Source organism: Parasteatoda tepidariorum, chromosome 4 (genome assembly GCF_982258835.1).
Source record: "Parasteatoda tepidariorum strain Cologne lab strain chromosome 4, Ptep-v5.0, whole genome shotgun sequence".
NCBI lineage: Eukaryota > Metazoa > Arthropoda > Arachnida > Araneae > Theridiidae > Parasteatoda > Parasteatoda tepidariorum.
In genome coordinates, this window is record NC_141758.1 from 19,701,189 (window position 1) to 19,722,285 (window position 21,097).

General features: G+C 30.9%; 1 protein-coding gene across 1 annotated transcript in view; it reads left to right on the plus strand.

The window, feature by feature from the left end:
• LOC107448960 (uncharacterized) overlaps positions 1–21,097 on the plus strand; it is a 284,508-nt gene that overhangs the window by 247,280 nt on the left and 16,131 nt on the right. The window contains exons 2-3 of the mRNA XM_043049811.3: positions 11,567–11,728; positions 17,857–20,128. Coding sequence (XP_042905745.2) covers positions 11,597–11,728; positions 17,857–20,128 — 2,404 coding nt within the window. The 5' untranslated portion in view covers positions 11,567–11,596. The remainder of the gene's footprint in view (positions 1–11,566; positions 11,729–17,856; positions 20,129–21,097) is intronic.

Here is a 21,097-nt window from a genome sequence, read left to right on the forward strand (position 1 = left end):
AGAAGTGTGTTATTTTAGTTAATTTTTTATTTTTATGTTTTGAAGAAGCATTTAATATTATCCTGCGCCCGTTTCATCAGTTCTTAAAATCCTGCTCGGCTTGTAAAATGATGCAGTCGGACCGAGCAGGGAAACAGACACAGGATTTTAATTAAATCAGAGTAAGTTTTATTTGATCATTCTTAGTTGAGTGGGAGCGAAGAAGTGATGTTTACTCTATCAGCAAACAGTCTTTCTGGTAGGGAAAATCTTGCAAAAAATCCTAAAATGTCTCTATTTAGGGAAAAGAGGGAAAACTCAGAAATTACTATTGGTTAATTAAATATATCACGCGATTCTCACAAGGCTTAAAAGGAAAAATATCTTTATTTAAATTTATGTATAGTTGGCTAAAAATAGATTTAGAAACAGGATGTGGTTTCTTTAAAAGTATCATAAAGTGCTTCGATTCGAAGAATTAAGTAGTAATAAATTAGGAGTTGTTTTATAACGAAGAAACTAACATAAAAAGATTAATTGAAGCTTTTTATGTTACATATATATATATATATATATATATATATATATATATATATATATATATATATATATATATATATATATATATATATATATATATATATATATATATATATATATATATATATATATATATATATATGAAGATATGTATATGAAGATATATATATGAAGTTCAAAATGAAGAATAAAACAAAGAAAAATTATAGACATATGAAAAAAGGGGGTGGGAAATAATAAGTAAAAAAATAACAAACAACATTGTATTAAAAAAAAAATGAAATGTTACCGGAAAAAAAAAGATATAATCTTTTCTTCTGCCCACACGATTATATCCGCGAAACAGGAATTAATCTTACTTCGTAATCAACTTAACCCTGAGGAAGTTAAGTTGATTACTTCGTAATCAACTTAACTTCGTAACCCTGAGGAATTAATCTTACTTCGTAATCATGATGATAATATTAATTTAAATTTTTTGGATTTGGATATTATGAAAGTTGAAAATATCTGCTTTGTTGATTTATACGATAAAAGAAATGATTTTAATTTTAATATTAATAAACTAGTTACTTGGAATTCTAATGTTTCTAGGAGCATCTATTTAAATTCCACTTTTAATGAAATGAACAGAATTAAAAGAATTTGTAGTAATATTTATTTATCCAAAAAACAAATCGATAAACTCTTTCAAAATCTGATAAAAAACAATGGATACCCAACTAATGTATTAAAATTTTATATAAAATCATTTAATTAATCGTATATTTTGGTGGATATATTTACTAAACATTTTTTTTTTGTTTGTTAATTTTTATGATTTTCCCATGTGCAAATCCATTTCAGGCCAAAATTATTTACTAAATCATTTCTTTGTTAATTTATATAATTTCTCCATGTGCAAATCCATTTCGGGCAAATCCGTGGTTAGAATTATTTACCAAAAATTCCTTTACTAAATAATTTCCTTTGTTAATCTATGCAGTTTTTCTATGTGCAAATCCATTTCGGGCAAATCCGTGGATAAAATTGTTTGCTAAAAATTTCTTTATTAATTTATACAATTTTCCATGGTCAAATCCGTGGTTAAAATTATCTGCTAAAATTTTTTCTTTGTTAATTTTTCCATGTGCAAATCCATTTCGGGCAAATCCGTGTTAAAATTATCTATTGAAATTTTTCCTTGATAATTTAAATAATTTTTCTATGTGCTATTCCATATAGTGCAAATCCGCAGCTAAAATTATTTGCAAAGCAGGCAATTTATGTTTCTCTTTTCTATTTTATATTTTTTCTTAAATAAATATCTATCTTCTAAAACTATTTATGATCAATTTTTAAAATTATCCAGTATAATATTACCTTGCGCACATCCATTTCGGGCCCATCCTTGGTAACTAACAAATCAAAACACAGAATAACAAATCACTTCAGCAGTGCAGTAAGAACGACACTTTAAAACCCTCTTGTTACACTCAATTTGCGCTTTTGTTTTCATCTTTTGTTTTCATATTTTGTAATCTGGCAATCTTTCTGCAAAAACATTTTTAAATCATTCTTGAAAAATATCCGTCCATGTAAGTTGTTATGATTTTGCTACTCGCTTTATAGTCCCCCCTTTTTAATGTTTTTTCTTTTTATTTTATTTTATTATCTGTTTTTACATGTTATTTTTACTTTTTATGATCTATATTTTTGTAGTTATTTTATAAAAAAAATTTTTGAGTGCTCCTCACACTATTGTATCAATATATTTTGCTTTGGCTTTATTGATACAATATCAGTAAGCACTCTGTTTTGCGGATATAATCGTGTGGGCTGAAGAAAAGATTATATCTTTTTTTTCCGGTAACATTTCATTTTTTTTTTTTTTAATAAAATGTTGTTTGTTATTTTTTTACTTATTATTTCCCACCTTCTTTTTTTCATATGTCTATAATTTTTCTTTGTTTTATTCTTCATTTTGAACTTATCTAATGAGTGCTGTTTACTTGCAGCTTAAGCGCAATAAATGATACTTATTGTTTTTCTTAACTTTCTTAGTGTTTTCTTGTATTTATTTATTTATTTATATATATATATATATATATATATATATATATATATATATATATATATATATATATATATATATATATATATATATATATATATATATATATATATATATATATATATATATGCAGTAGAGCGCCGATTATCCGAACCCTTATTATCCGAACGTCCAATTTTCCGATCTATGTCCGAATTCGCTTTTTTTTCCCTTCAAGTTTAGAATACTTTTTAACTTATCGACAATTTTTCTAAATTAGAAAGAATAAATAATGTCCACTACATTTGATGACCATATTTAATTTGCAACCCTTTTTAGCAGTTTTCTTATAGTAGCCATACATACATGTATTGTTATACAGTTAAACCTACCCTACTCGTTTAGCCCTCTTCAATAGAAAATTATCTTCCAAGAACTTCATTTTGACAGTCTAGAACGTCAAAATGTTGTTGATCCAGTTCAGTTGATTTATTTAAAAAGAATAAGGGATATGGCTGCTAAAAAAAGAGTATCTTCTTTGAAACAAAAGTCTTTGCTGGATTTCATTTGCAATGGAAAGTTGAGAAAAATGTGGTAAAATCAGTAATAGACAAAAAAAATTATATAAAGCTGAAATATGATTAAAAAAATTCAAAATGAAAAAAAAGTAAATATATAAATAAAAAACATTTAAAAATCGAAAAAAAATACTTTTATACCCGCCAGAGCTATTTTAGATAGTGCTGCCAGTTCTAAGCCTGGAAAAAATGAGAAAGGTATTTAGTGCATAAATAATAATCATTTAAACTAGATTTTTAACAACTTTCCAATTATCCGAGACACGTTCGGTCCCGAGCAGTTCGGATAATCTGCTCTCTACATATATATATATATATATATATATATATATATATATATTAAAATGGGCACCAAAATGCTATCAGTTTATCAATCAAATTGTACTGTTAATTATTAAGCTGTAAACTCTTGAAAATATTAAAATAGCTTGGTTAGGAATACATTATTGAATTGCATAAAAACTGTTAAGTGTAAAGAGAAACTATTATAGAGTAGGCGTTACTCTTCAGTGTTCATAATTTACTTTTTTTCCATATTCAACAATAATCCCTACTCTTCAGAAGGAGGTCTGAGAATTTAAATAAGCTTAACAATCATTTATGTTATGAACATTTTGAATTTTTTTTTCTTTATACGTTGTTATTGCTTTAAATGCAATTAACCTATTTAGAAAAAATAGACTGTTTTTCGTTTAGAAACTAAAATCATTTAATGAATGCTTATAGATTCTACAGAATACGGGTTCCTACACTGTTTTCCGCAGCAGCCATGAGCACGCACATTTATAATATAATTCTTTGTGCTGCAGAAAAATTTTAATCAAAAAATTTAGTGAAGCAAGTTAAAGAGAATTCAGGGTTCGTATTCGTAATGTCCTTAGATAATTCAAAATATGCAGTTAGTGTCCCAAATGTGAGTACAAAATTTAAATTTTCATTGCTTCGCTTGTTGCTGGATATTTGGGGGAGCGCAGTCACTACCAGGCCAGCAGAATCATCTATACTAGTTTTCGTCTGAGATTAAAGGCGAAACAAGCCTCCACACGGTTTCTTATAAGTTGTCTGCTCAGATTATTTAAAAAGCGAACCACTTGTGCGCATGAACCCAAATTCTATTTTAAAAGTTCTTGAGAGAATTTTATCATATATATTTGAAACTTGAATCTGTTGTGGTTGACAAGTAAATAAAATAAACCAATTATATTCATGAATTAAATAAATTTTAAGACGTATATTTGCTACCGCTTTCTAGTTTTTTATAGATTTCATATTAAATGGTTCTTTCACTAATTGGTTTATCTTCATAGTGGTCTGATCGGACTACGTACAAAAAACCATGTGGTGGCTTTCAGTTATAGGAGGCGTTGAACAAGCTGTAATAATATGCCAGGTTTAGTGCCATGCGACATAATTAAAATCATAATTGCCATCAGCTGGCGACAACTATTTGATTTAAAACAAAAAGAAACATTGATGATCTGATAGATATATCATGTTTTATTATATAATAATAAATACATTTATTAAATTAAAAGTGGTAGAAACAATGCATAATTATTCATAAATATTTTTCATAAAGTAACTTTTGAAAACAACTCGTTTGCATAAAAGCAAAACTAAAAGTTCAGTTTGAAACAATTAATTATAAACAGGATTAATATTATTAGCTCTAAAAACCTCCGAACTAATGGGTTATGGTTTAACAAATATGGCGCATCACTTCTTTGGCGTTAGGAAAGTAACACTTTGTGCTATCCTATGTCTTAAAAACAATCATTCAAAGATTAATATTTAATTTCTTCATTTTCCCGAGATAACTTGAGATAGTAAACTGATGGTAGATAATTTTTTTTTTCCTTCTCACATACAAAAAAACATTAAAATTAATATATAACTTGTGTAATTTTTTTTGTTTTATTTCCTTATGCCTTTTAATAAAATTTTTAAAAAAATTATAATTTGCATTTTCGTTTTTACAAAAAATATTGGTAAGAGAAGCAGTTACGAATGAGAAATAGTTAATTGAAAGTATAAAAAATATTAAAAATAACAATGAAATTACTAGTGAAAACTTGAATAAGATGTCTTAATAAATTACATGTGCAATGAAAAATAACGCCTACATTTACCGTAAATTGAAGTCGGGGAAGTGAACGTGAACTAATTTTTTTAATTTCACAAAGCTTTAGGCAGGGGTAAAAGTGAGACGGAAAAGAAAAAAGACTGGGTTGTTAAACCATTTCAATTATGGCTAGTTTTTGGGAGTAGTTTACTTATTCTTTTTTTCAAACTATTCAACAATATCTACTTTATCTTGGAAATGAAGCAGTTTTATATATATGCTAAAATTATAAAATAAATCTTGATAGTTGCAGATATTTTATTTTTCTCGAGAAAAATGCTAGAATGAATAGTCTTTCGCACCAGTTTTTACTCTTTTCCGTCTTGTTATATAAGGGCTTTCAGCCTTGGCTTTAGGACGAAAAGGTTGTCTATTATAATTAAAATTAAAAACGGTATATTTTTTTTTTAAATCGGTTAATATCTACTTTTCGTGTAGCGTTCTTTATATTAATAAACGCTAGGGGGAAAAAATTTTGTGAAAACTTTTGAATTAAACATGTTATAGGCAGGGTCCGACTTAGCCTAATTGGGACCCGGGACAAAAACTTCTTTTGGACAAAAACTTCTTCTAAAACTTCAATAATGAAGAACTGAACTTTATGGAGCTATTTAAATTGTTCACCTCGTTATAACAAGAAAATTAACTAGAACCTAAAATAGCTATAAAGACCTCCCTCCGCCTCCAATGGTCAAACGAATTATTGTTCTTTCCATTTTATTGATTTTCTGACAATTCCATGTCCAGCATGCGAAGGCAGTTTTCTGATTGTTAACTTTGTCATCTAGCTGCAAAAAAAATTCATATCTTTGTTGGCATAAGGGCGGAATTGAACTAAATTTTCACAATTACGATAGCTCAATTAAGCCAATCAGAAGCCCGTATTTTTGTAAGCAGATTGCATTTTGCGATATACAAAAATATAGGCTTTTCATTGGCCTAATTTGTCCATCGTAATTGCGAAAATTTAGCTGAATTCCCTCCTAGAAAACCATTGATTTAAGAAATATAGATATTTTGTGTTCATACGATAGATTAATGAAGAAGCTAACATAAAACTGACGAATTTTACACTGTACTGATGTTTTGTTTAAAAAAAGTTCAATGAAGAAGGAAATTTAAAATGAACTCTCTATTCGATTTGGGGGCCCTCTGATGTGGGGGCCCGAGGCGACTGCCCCGTATGCCCCTGCCTTGGTCAGGCTCTGGTTATAGGTTTTTATTCATGTTTGATAGTTCGAATATCTATTAAAGGTCTCATCAAGAAATTAAACATTTTCATTCGTTCGACGTTTTTGAAGAAGAAACATAAAGTTACCTATATTTTACTATTTTCACTTCGCTTATTATGATAGATAAGAGAAACCCTGGCATTCATGATATCTGATCTCTAGCACCTGGCTATACTTTTTCTCTTGCTTTTGGCTATGGGGATTTTCCCCAATTTCTACCAAGTTTATGACTTTAGCTATGACCTGTATTTATATGTCTACCCAGTAAAGATGAATTGGTCACTGGCGCTTCGCGTTAAATACCGAGATTATGCAGATATCCAGCACCTTGACATTCACCATTTGACAATGATTGCATGCCGAGTTCTAATTTACATTAAACAACTCACCATCCAATTTTTTTAATTGAGTTTTACACCATATTTACAGTTACGAAGATTTTTAACAAAATAGGATAGGGAGAGAGGAGCTCTTTTCTTTGAAATTCACTATTTCTTGTTTCCATAGCAGCAGACTGCCTTAGACTTTGTGCCGAGGAAATTCCTTCTATGCACAAACTATATTTATCTGAAATTATATACCACAGGGCAACGAAAGAGATAAACTAGTGAGAATACAATAGATCTTTGAAATATTTGTCACAGTGGAGTGCCCACTGGCAGGAAAAACTTTAAAAATTTTGACATATACTTCATGAGTATGTTGGAAATTTCATGCATATGAATACCATTTAAATTTTAGTAATTCAAAAACTAAACAAAACAAATTACTTGCTTTGTTGTGTTTACAGAACAAAGCAAATAAAAATAATTGGAAAAGTGAAATGTAAAAATTAAACAATCAAATATATAAACGAAGTATTTTAGTTTATAACAAAGTTTTAAATTTTAAAAAATATAATTTATTTATAAATATATTCAGATTCTTCTGCTATCGGTTCCACCAGTTTCTTCGTCCTCTAGACGATTGCGCACGTTTGGTGATGATGTTTCAAATATTTGGCGTATGTGTGTGGCACGGTATAAAATATTAGGAACAGTTGTTAAAAATTGCATTCAAAGCTGCTATTTGAGCTAATTTACTCACTTACTTAGGCAATTTTACTCACCTATTTGATCTCTTGGGTAAGAGGTTTTGGGACTTAGGATGCCAGCATAGTAGCGCGGTGCAAATACTGAAAATTAAAAATAATACTATTCATTCCAAAAATGTTTTATTGGTCCACTCAAACCTTTAACCGAATCAGTTTGGTTTTTAAAAAAAAAAAAAAAATAATGATCAAAAAGTGCACATTGTTAAAAAAAAATGAATTAAAGCATTGAAAATTTACGTAAAACTCTTTTAAAAAAAAGCGGCTTCGGTGACGTTTACGGGCAGCGGGAGTACACAGTATCTGCACTAGATATTTCTGGACATACTTCATTCATAAAACAATATCGTTTAAAAAGACGAACTGTAGATAAGAACCATTAACCTCTTTCCTAATTATCGATCGAGTTCTTAGATACTGCTATCAGTTATTATCTATTCCAAATGATTCTTATTATATATATGCATATTTATATATATTATTTTCCAAGGTAAAAGATAATTTAAATTACAACTACAACTTTAGATGGAATCTTACACTAGATTTCGAAAAAATATATACGTACAACTACAACAAACAGTATTACATATTTTATATATGCTTTATTCTTTTTAAGAATAGCGATGCCTTAAAAGAACATAAAATAAGTTTATAAATTTAAGAAATATATAGAAAGCATACATTTTTTCACCACTTTTAATATAGAAATAAAATTTTACGCCAAATGCGTAAAATTTGGCAGGTATGCATAAATACTAAAATCTTACATTCTTAGTACTTACAATTAGAAAAACTGAATAATATTACCAACCAAAATCTTTTAACATGTTGAACGCCACGCTAATTTAACATGGCTTGCCCAACGCCTCCTATAGCTTAAAGCCTCCACACGGTTTTTTGTAGGTAGTCCGATCAGATCACTATGAAGGTAAACAAGTTTACGAATAAAGCATTTAATACAAGATCTAGAAAAAGTTCGATAGTGGTAGCAAATATATATCTAAAAATTTGCTTAATTTTTTAATATAATTGGTTTGTCTTATTTACTTGTCTACCACTACCGATTCAATTCTCAAATATATATGATAAACTTCTCTCAATTAACACTAGAAAAAACTAAATTGGAAGTTCAAACTAAATGCTAGTAAATCGCAACTTTTAATAATACAAAAGAATAGAAAGTCCTACTCTAATAAATACCAACTAGTTCTCCTCAACAACACTATACCCATTGCTGATAAAGCTATATATTTAGGCTTAACCATTAATAAAAAACTGACCTGGTCTGATCATGTAAATAACATTAAAAATAAAGTATATGCAGCAACCAACAAACTTCAAGCACTTTTTCATAACCGACACCATGGGTGAAAGCCCTTATATAGCAAGACGGAAAAGAGAAAAACCTGGTACGTAAAACATTTCATTCCAGCATTTTTTTCGAAAAAAATGAAATATCTGTAACTATCAAGATTTCTTTTATAATTCTGGCATATATATAAAACTGCTTCTTTTCCAAGATAAAGTAGATATTCTTAAAATATTTATAAAAAAGAATAAGTAAACTCCTCCCCAAAACTAACTATAACTGAAATGGTTTTACTACCAGCCTTTCCTCTTTTCCGTCTCGCTTTCACCCCTGACCGACACCTTAGTTTAAAACTGAAAAAACTCCTATATACTTCGATGATACGTTCTATCATGACGTTCGCCTCACCTGCCTGGTGTAACACCTCCGAAAAAGACCTCAAAAAACTTATCGTACTCCAAAACAACATCTTGAGAAAACTCACGGGAGCCAGATGGTTTATCCGCAACAACGCCATTCATAGAGATCTTAACATTGACCGCTTTGACCATCATTTCAACAAATTAAATAGAAACTTCTTTATTAAAGCCGCCACCTGCGATACCGCAAATTTTAATGATATTTTCGACTGCATAAATCTCAAAGAGGATGCAAAAATTCGACCCATTGCACACTTCTGATATCATACTAACATTTAACAACACAAACACTCACTGACGGCCAGGTCTCTACTAAACAGAGCCACATTTACTTACACATAATACAAGAAGAATAACTATTTACAAAACATGAGAAGAGTTAGCAAAATTCAAGATGAGAAACGACAAGATCATAAAAAATTTCATTAACACAAAAGTGTACCTCTGTTAAAGTAGAGATCCGACCGTCCTGGTTATTACCACTCGTGTCTGGTTGCTCTCTACACTAAAAATTACTCGTATTTATCTCGCCCTGATCAGAGCCACAAAGGGTTGCTCTTTAACAGGGTTTCGGCAATCAGTGTGTGTTAACTCAGTGCATGTTTTTAAGTGTGAGGATAACATTGGAAGGTCAAAAGTGAGCCAAAATTTTCCACTGCATCAACCGTTGATGCAGTGGAAAATTTCGGCGGCGTCACAAGTAAATGCCGTTTCAGAGAAGTTTTTGTTCTTGCTTGCTTTATTTGAATAAACTGGGAACCTGGGCCACGAAGCGGCCTCTATCCCATTTATCATTAAATTACATACAGCAAGGTAAAATACAGTGATTTGGCAAACAATGTGGTAGCCATAAAAAATCAAGCCGTTTGCTTATGAAATAATAAAACAATGAAAAAATTTAATATGACAAATTGACGTTTTTACATAAAATTAGAAATATTGATTGTAGACTTAAAATAAAAATGAAATATGATTCGATATGTACACTAATTGACTGAAGTGAAGGACCTAATTGATGAACGTTTTTGTTCAGTTAGTGGAGAATCATCTAAGCCTATGAATTGTTTAGAAATAGTGGCGGATAAAAATCTGCTAAATTGAATTTATTAAATCACTAATGACAATTAATAAACTACCATTCGAAAATATTTATTCGGAGCAAGTTGGCATCTCTGTGTATATAAATAAAACTGTTTTTGTGTGCTCTATATTGCATTAATTTCTTCAAGCCATTTTAGTCATGATGATAATGTAAAAAAAAACTAAAAATTTACTCGAATTATGTGTCTCTAATAATCTTGGCTTCGCCGGTCATCGGTGTCCCCCGTGGCACTGCGAACAAACTCAGTGGCGTTTACCGGTGACCCCCATGGCATTCAACGTGTTAACTATATAAAATTATACATCATGTGATATATATCTAGTCCAGAAATAAATTAGATGTCGCATTTTGTAACAAAATTAATATGTAGATGTAGAAAATTTCCTTTAACACGTTCACACCGGGGTGACCCACCGGTGGGTCACGCTAGATTGTCTCATCGGGCGGCGCACCGGAGTAAAAACTGGTAACAAATAAATTTCATTTTTTAGTTTTTTCCCTGGAATAATAAAAATCCATAACTACCAATTGCTTTTAACGGATGCAATTTTTATATTGAATTGCTTCTTCACAGTGACTTGTTATTGTCGAGAATAGATTAACTACTCCCGATTATTATCTAATATTGAAATAGTTCTTCTACCAGTATTTTCTGTTTACCGTCCCGCTTTCAGGCGCAACATCTGGCGTGAACGTGTTAAATTTATGTAATGTTATGTTCCGTGGACATAAATTTAATTTTTCTTAAAGGCACCTTTTTCATTAGTAAAACTATAAAATTGGAATCTGCCAGGTAAACTGTTAAGAAAGACACAAATATTTCTTTATATTCTTGTACACATTAATGTATTTTAGTAATTGTTTCGTATTTTCGGGAGAAACGTTTTATTTTTATTTTAAATCCGAAGTTTTATATTAGAAAATGCTAAAATTTTGCTACCACTACGAAAATTTATCTCGAAAAATCTGGCACCGTAAAAGGTGCCAGATTTATGAGGCTCTATAATTTCAAAAAATTTCTAGAAACGATAAACTTTCCTTTATATTTAAAAATATAATAATTTAAACATTAAAATTCTAAGGGTAACATTTTTCCCTCTATGAATGCTTGAACTTTCATGACACATTTATGAAAATTCATAATTATGTTTTTTTTTCTTCAGGGGAATAAATTTAAGAGTTTTCTCCTCCGTATGGATAACTCCAAGCGAGGAGGCTTTAGGAAGAGCTTGCTGCTGCTTCTTTTTTCTTATTTAACAAGTGAGCAAAGCCGATTCGTGGAAGCAGTTTCAGATGACGAATATCCAGTGCTAACTAAGAGTCAGGTAAGGATTGAATTTTTTTTTTATTCCATTGAAAAAGCTAAATCACATTCTTTTAAATATGTTAATAGCTGCAACAGAATAAAAAAATCCTCAAATAATTTTTATAAACATTAAAATATGATTTTAAAACGTATTTCGAATGTAATCTAAAATACCGTTATACCGTGGTATGTAAAAAATCAATTATTTAATCAGTACAATAGATAGATGATAGATCATGCATTGAGCATCCCAGGTAATTTTATTCTGTAACATCCTTGGTTAGCTTTCACTGATTCATTGGATCTGACCATCACCTCCTACATCAGAAAGCCTCCATGCGGTGTTTTATTAGTAGTCTGAGCAGCCTATTTAAAAAGTTAATTAGTTGTGCACATGAACCCAAATTTTATTTTTAAAAAGTAATTGAGAGAAATTTATCATATATATTTGAGAATTGAATCTGTAGTGGTTGACAAGTAAATAAGACATACCAATAATATTCATAAATTAAACAAATTTTTAGACATATATTAGCTATCATTTTCTTACTTTCACTAGATTTTTTATTTAATGGCTCTTTCATAACCTGGCTTACCTTTATAGTGGTCTGATCAGACTACCTATAAGAAACCGAGTGGAGGCTTTCAGTTATAGGAGGCGTTGATCTGACTTGGCTAGGTATATAGGCGTGTATATGGACGACACAAACCTTAACATTGGTGCCAACTTACGCCGGACAGAGGATAAAAATTTTCGAATGATAGTCAGGCCTGAAAGCGAAGACGGAAAAGAGAAAGTACTGGTAGGAGAACTATTTCAATATTAGATAATATTCGGGAGGAGATAATCTATTCTCAACAATAAACAATTCACTGTAATTATTCATTTCTCGGCGAAGAAGCAATTCAGTATGTAAATTGTATCCGTTAAAAACAATTGGTAGTTATGGATTTTTATTATTACCGAGAAAAAGCTAAAAAAATGCAATTTATATATCACCAGTTTTTACTCTTTTCCGTCTTGATATATATGGACTTTCAGCCCTGTTGATAGTATGGTAACATATGATTCTTAGCTCAGTAAATTCGATTTACAGGATATTTACTTAGCACCACTTCTAAATAATTTAAAGGTTCTTCTAAATAATTCTCTTAACACTCGAAGTTAAAAAAATTTTGAAATGTGAAAAAAATGGTCGCAACCACTAACATTTTGAAAGATTTTTTACGAACTTACCTTATAATACCTAAGGATCACTGAATGAAGTGGTAACTAATCATTAAGGTGAAAAAAATTTCATATTTGGAGTGGTGACTGACAGTCACCTCTCGAGTGCAAAGGGTGAATAATGCCTTAAATATTATTTCAACCTATAAATAGTAGGCAAGATTAATTGAAAATCTGCAAATTTTAGTTTGCAGTTCACTACCGCTTCTTTTTTTTAAATATTCTGAGTAATCCTTACGGATTGGCATCACTGCAATATAAAATGTAAAAAAAACATGAATTAAACAATGGCAATGCACGTGCATACTCTCCAACTGCTACGGAATTTCCGTAGTTTCAGAAATCTTCTTTTCAGACGGTAGCAAAATTAATGTCTTAATATTTAAAAAAAATTAATTTTAGCGTAACTTGTCCACTATTACTTATAAAAATGCAGGCCATATGGCTAGATTCTTAAGTTCTGATAAAAGTTTTGTGAGAGATCCATTTGCTTTAAAAATTTCTACTTTGGTTCGCTACCACTAGAAAGAATTATTTTCAAAATCCTCATAAGTTGGAGGGTATGCATGTGCATTGCCGGTAAGCACAATCCCCAGTGGTTTTACGCAGCTTCTGCTAGGTTGATATAGCCAGTCTGATATACATGAAAATAATATAACCGAAAAAATGCTGGATGTTGAATTCAAATAAAAATATAACTCTCTGGTTTAATTAAATTAAATCATTAAAACACTTGAACTGCGTCCACTTTAAAAACGGTCGAAAATTAAAAATGGGTTAAAACATCTTATCAAAGATGTTTAAGATTTTTAGAAATTTCAGTGTCTTAAGTTTGGAATTTAGCGTCTTAAAAAATTCGATAATATTGCCTAAAGATAGAATGCTATTGCCTAAGTAATTTAAGTGTTATACACCGAAGAGTAATTACATTATGACCACTCTCCCTCTATAACAATGGGCTCGCCCAAGTTATAATTTCTTCTCGCCCAGGAACAATGTTTCCATGGGGCACATTAGGACCCATAATCCTCATAGAGCACTCCCTGACATCTGTAAGCTACTTGAACATAGTTGCAGACCAGGTTCACCTACTCATGGCAACAGTTTTTCCTGCGGGGGATGGTGTTTACTAACAGGATAATGCACCACGTCATAAGGGTCGAATCGTCATGGATTGGTTCGAGGAACATTCCATTGACTTTCAAGTCATGCGGAGTTGGCCAAAAATGTAATCGATTACATTTCTTGATTACAGTAATCAATTACTTGTAATCATGATTACAATTTTCAAAAATTTTGATTACGCTGTAATCATGATTACAATATTGATTACAGTAATCAATTACTTGTAATCGTGATTACAAAGTTTGATTACAGCTGTAATCATGATTACATAGTCGATTACAGTAATCAATTACTTGTAATCATGATTACAACTTTCGAAAAATTTTGATTACAGCTGTAATCATGATTACAATTTTGATTACAGTAATCAATTACTTGTAATCATGATTCCAAGTAATTGCGATTACAAGTAATCACAACAAAAACGATTACAAGTAATTATGATTACAAGTAATCAAAATATATGATTACATGTAATCATGATTACATGTAATTTGATTACATGTAATTGTGATTACATGTAATCTAAATACACGATTACAAGACTATTGTATTCTTATAAATGATTATATTTTACAGTAGATAGTAGAATGTATTTTATAATGATACATTTTGCACGTATTAACATGTACTGCATTTTGTATGTATTTTTATACGTACAAATGAATGTAACTAAAATGTATGTACATATGATTTTATCTAGTGCATATGTTCAGACAATTCAGTTTCACACACATGTACATGCACTTATATTGTAGGTATAAAATATATGTACGTATGTATATAGATAATAATTACGTATGTATGTGCAAACAATGTAGACATGTACATTTATACACAATGAATATATGCATTTTATGCAAATATTTGTGTACGTAAAATGTATATCTATGTTCATGTACGCATATATATACAAGTTCTTGTGTTTGTACGAACATAAATAAATTGTCTGTACAATGTATGTCCCATGCATGCATGTGCAATTTATTTATGAACAGTATAATATATGTATGTATGTACAATATAGGTATATCTGTAGGATGTACAATATATGTATGTATACATGTACATGATATGCATGTCCAGTGTATTTATGTACATATACATAATATGTTCATGCTCAATGTATGTATCCAAATAGGCATAATACATTTGTGTACGATTGTACGTATATTGGGCGTATTTATATTTTACATATATTCATACATACATTCGACATGCATAACGTACGTACATACACACATTTGAGATGCATATAGCGTACAAATGTACATACATATAGCGTACAGATGTATATTCATATAATGTACATATGATGAAATGTACATATAATGTTCATATAATGTACATATGTGTGTACATATACAGTACATATGTGCATAAATATATTGGGCATAATTCTTTCGTGCAAATTTTACATGTGTACATGCATGCTATCCCTATCTTTGCATATGGTGCAATGTATATATGTCCAATGAATGTATCCACACATGTACAATACACGTATGTTCCATGTATGCATATCCATATGTACTATATATGCACGTACAATACATGAATGTATGTACATACATTGTTCATACGTACATACATTACACGTATACATATGTACACTACATTTATGTCTAAATATGTGTACAATGCAATAAATAAAATGCATGTAAGTTAGCTTTTAATGACTCAAGCAAGTTAAATGACAAAATCAAACGATATTTAAATTTAGTTTTCAGCTTTAATTGTTCTATATCATTTTGAAATTCTCTGAATAAAAAATTACTTTCAGGTATTTTCATGAAATGTTTGACAATACAGATTTATTTTTTTTTATAACATAATGCATGATTCATAGAAATTTTTTAAATGGTAAGAAAAACGGTAAATTTTATGTGTGGAATTAATATTTAGAAATTCCAAATAAGATTATCGTTTGCTTTCTAAAAAATATGAGGTCGAGTTTCATATGCCTTAGAATAAATTTTAAAACAAATTTTAATAACTTTACTCATATAAATTTTTTAATGTATGCACAATGTATGTGTATATTGTGGTTACATATATTTAAATGTACGCATGTATTTGTACATTACTTGTAATTATGTACATGTATACGTTGTATGCACATGCGTACATTGCGCATATAACTATTTTTTGTACATCCATGCATTACATGCGCATAAGTATTAACAAAGTATGTAGTTATACAAGTACATACGTAAGTTGTACATAAGTACATACTTTGCGTGCACATATATCGATGTACATATAAATATGCATGTACACATGTACGCATTTTATTTACGCAACTATGTGCATATATTGCACCTTTAAATAACATTCTTACATACTGTACGTAAATACGTACAATTTTATATACATACGTACATTGTATATACGTGCTATTATCGTAAATTTATACAATATATGTACTTAAGTACATAAAAGCATGCAAACGCATAAACATTATTTTCATATACGTTCATACATACATTGTCTATGTATACAAAAATACAAAACATTGCCTTTTTGCACAAACTAACATACCTGCGTACATGTATCATAAATACATAATTATATGTACTAAGCATATGCGCATTGCATTAAGTATATTACAATATAATTATGAATATTGTACGTACAAACAACGTTTGTGCATACATTGTATGTATAGGAATCGCAAATTGCACGTTCATGCGTGCGTACATTCTATGCACATAAAAATATGTAAGCACATGAATACTTACATAAAAAATTTGACTATAGTAAACAATCGTAATAACGTGTAATCGTATAGTTTGATTACAAGTAATCACAATTACATGTAATCAAATTACATGTAATCATGATTACATGTAATCATATATTTTGATTACTTGTAATCATAATTACTCGTAATCGTTTTTGTTGCGATTACTTGTAATCGCAATTACTTGGAATCATGATTACAAGTAATTGATTACTGTAATCAAAGATGTATTCATGATTACAGCTGTAATCAGAATTTTTTGAAAGTTGTAATCACGATTACAAGTAATTGATTACTTGTAATCGTGATTACAAGTAATTGATTACTGTAATCAAAATTGTAATCATGATTACAGCTGTAATCAAAATTTTTTGAAAGTTGTAATCACGATTACAAGTAATTGATTACTTGTAATCGTGATTACAAGTAATTGATTACATAGCTGTAATTATCTGTAATCAATTACAGTTGTAATCGATTACTGTAATCAACGGCCAACTCTGAAGTCATGTCTTGGCCATCAAATTCATCCTACCTTAATCCAATAGAGCATTTGTGGTCCTACTTGGAAAACCAAATTCGTGCTGCCACGCTACCCCCTCACAATGTGAGGGAATTGCAGTACCAGTTGGTGAGCGCTTGGTACCTGATACCTCAGACTACCTATCAGCACGTAGTGGAATCAATGCCACGGCGGGTGTTAGCAGTATTGAGGGCTAAATGTGGTATTACATGTTATTAGCAGGGTGGTCATAATGTAATGGCTCTTCGGTGCATATTTATAATACAAACTAGACATTCAGAATAATGTTACAAATAATCAAATTTTGTTCCAAAATTGAGGGATGCCACAGACGACTGAAAATGCAAAAAGAGCTTGATGCTAAATCCTTTTTTAATTATTTATTATTTATTTAATTAGTTCGATTTATTTTTATATTTTATTTAGTTTTAGATCTACTTTTTGTTCCCAATTGTATCACAATGTTTCTTCATGACAAAAAAATATATAGTTTTTATACATAAATTCCTCTTTTTTTCATTATTGCAGGCAATAATTGACGATTCTACTGATCCAAGGACTAAGTTTGTTTCTTCTTTATCACATCTTTTAGAACAAGATGAAGATGACAAACGAAGTAGTTCTTTTTTTCCCCTGAGAGGGAAAAAAATTCCTAATAATGAAGCAAATATTGCAGACCATTATCAGTTTTTGCCAGTTCCTGAAGACAAACGTAGTCAGTTTTTTCCCTTGAGAGGGAAAAAAATTCCCTTTGATTTGAAAAGAGCGAGTTATTTTATGCCAATGAGGGGAAGAAAAAATGATGAATGGGATGACTTTTCTGAGGAAGAGAACAGCCAAGATAAAAGAGCATCCTCTTTCATGCCCATGCGAGGGAAAAAGAGGATTGATGCCAGTTCGGACACATATCAGCATTTTGGAAAATCCGGTACGTATGATAGTATTAAGACAGATATAACGCTTCCCTCCAGTAGTGGTAGTAACAGGACAGAAGTTAAAAGAATGTCTTCATTTTTACCTGTTCGTGGTAGAAAAACCGATGAAAACGTTTCAGGAATCAATGAGACACAAAAAGAACAATTGCGAAACAAAAGAAGCATTTCTTTTATACCTATTAGGGGAAGAAGACTTTTATCCAATTCAGACGATAAATCTGACAGTGAGTTTCCTGAACGCATCGTTACCACTTTGCTTGAAAAAAAGGCATATTCTTTCATGCCGATGAGAGGGCGTAGAGATTCATTATTCAGAGAAGCGGGAGGTACGCTCAAAAATGCCATCGATTCGAATCAAGCTGGAAAGGATAACACTGATACATTCCTAGATAGTTCGGGTGGAATGCCTTCTATAAATGAAGAGGATAAGCGAGCGTCTTCTTTCATGCCAATGAGAGGAAGAAAGCAGGATCAGTTTTATAAATATTTTGATCCTTTACAACCAGACATATTCGAAGACAAGCGTAAAATGTCGTTCATGCCAATGAGAGGCAAAAAGGATTCCGATGATGACTCTCATTTTGCTGACTTAGATGATAAAAGAGCTTCATCTTTTATGCCTATGAGAGGACGAAGAACCTTAGAAATCGCGGATAACACGGATAATGATGATAAAAGAGCTTCATCTTTCATGCCAATGAGAGGGAGAAGAACGTCAGGTAGTCTAGACAATATTGAGGATGGAGAAAAAAGAGCTTCATCATTCATGCCAATGAGAGGGAGAAGAACGTCAGATAGTCTTGACAATATTGAGGATGGCGAAAAAAGAGCCTCATCATTCATGCCAATGAGAGGGAGAAGAACGTTAGATAATCTAGACAATATTGAGGATGGAGAAAAAAGAGCCTCGTCATTCATGCCAATGAGAGGGCGAAGAACATTAGATAATCTAGACTTTAATGAGAATGGAGAAAAAAGAGCCTCGTCATTCATGCCAATGAGAGGGCGACGAACGTTAGATAATCTAGACTTTAATGACAATGGAGAAAAAAGAGCCTCATCATTCATGCCAATGAGAGGGCGAAGAACGTTAGATAATCTAGACTTTAATGAAAATGGAGAAAAAAGAGCCTCATCATTCATGCCAATGAGAGGTCGACGTGCTTTGGATATAGCGGATTATAACGGTGACAAGAGGGCGTCCTCTTTCATGCCGATGAGGGGTCGTCGCTCAATCTCAAATTTCGGTTTTGATGACACGCAAAGCTTAGATGATCTAGAAAAAAGATATTCTTTCACACCCATGCGAGGAAGGAGATTATTAAGTGACACTTCTGATGAATATAAAAAGAGAGTATACGCATTTATGCCGATGAGAGGAAGGCGTACTTCAAACGTAAATGATACCAATGATTTCTTCGATTTAGATTCAAATGAATACGGAATTGGAAAGCGAGGGTATGCCTTCATGCCCATGCGTGGACGTCGCTGGACATCTGACATGGATCAGGCGAATTACTATTACCATTCTTACCCTTTCTTTATGCCGGCTGGAATTGGCTCAGCTTTGATTTCTAGACCATTTGGAAACAGAGACCTCTTCATCAACTCCATTAAAGCAGCCGCGTCAAAAAGCAGACGACAATATGATTGGGAATCAGTGAAAAGGGCTTTTCATGCTACAAGAGGGAAACGCTTTCAAAAAGGATACTCAGAAGACAGCGCCGAAAACGACCCTGAGCATGAGGATGATGAAGCAGATGAAAAAATTAAATCAGATATAAGTCTCATAGAGAACTTAAGACTTAAAAGAAATATCTATCAGCCTCAAGTCATTCAATTCCAGCCTCAAAGAAAGTACATAGGTATCATATTTTTTATAGACAATTTGCATACTTTTTTTTAATATTTAGTTTGAATTGTTATGCAATTTTTAGATATGTGCTTTTATATTAACCAATAATGAACCATTCTTTTATTAGCCAATAACTCTACGAATAACTACACATTTAAAAACGTATACTAAAGTTATGTGTAGGCAAACCAATAACACCAAATCAAAGTAGAACATTACTTTGTGAAATTACTATATGATTGAATAAATTTTTGTAATCTTAATCATGGGACAAAAAACTACTAGTTCCACCTAAAAAGGGCATACGAAGTGCTTATTAAGTTCTAACTATTAGACACATTCATTAATCATGGGTTAAAATAATCCTTCAAACACATGAATTTTGTATTGGAATTCAATAATTGGGCAGCAGTTATTTTAAATAAGAAATAAAATTCAACCAAAATTTGAGAGTTTTTGAGAAATAGTATTTTTTTTATCGTTACCAAACGAAAAGAAATCAAATAAAAATAGAATTGACGTGCAAATTTGAAGAAAAAAGAAATTTAAGAAGAAAAAAAAATCATTCGGCATCTACAAACAAAAAAATTCACCAAAGAAAAGTTGCTCGCCGGTATTGTAGGTATTCCCCCTCTTGCCAAAACAAATAACATTTACCTGTAAATAGTAGGCATACAAGGATGCCAACTGCTCCGCTTTTTGCAAAAGTTTTAATAAATTGGTGGCGAATTAAATAGTAAAACTTGTGAAATCAAGATAATTACACCCTCTCTTTAAAAGTGTCACCACGTGAAATATGCATTGGATATTGGATTGGATTGGATATTGGGGTTATCTCGGCCCGAAGAGTCACTGACCGATTCGTCTACACTAGAATGGCATATGCTAGGTAGTCATATGTTAGAGTTCATGAAGTAATTTCAAAAAAGAGTTCAGGTCGTTATTGGAGTCATGGGTGAAAGCGAGACGGAAAAGAGGA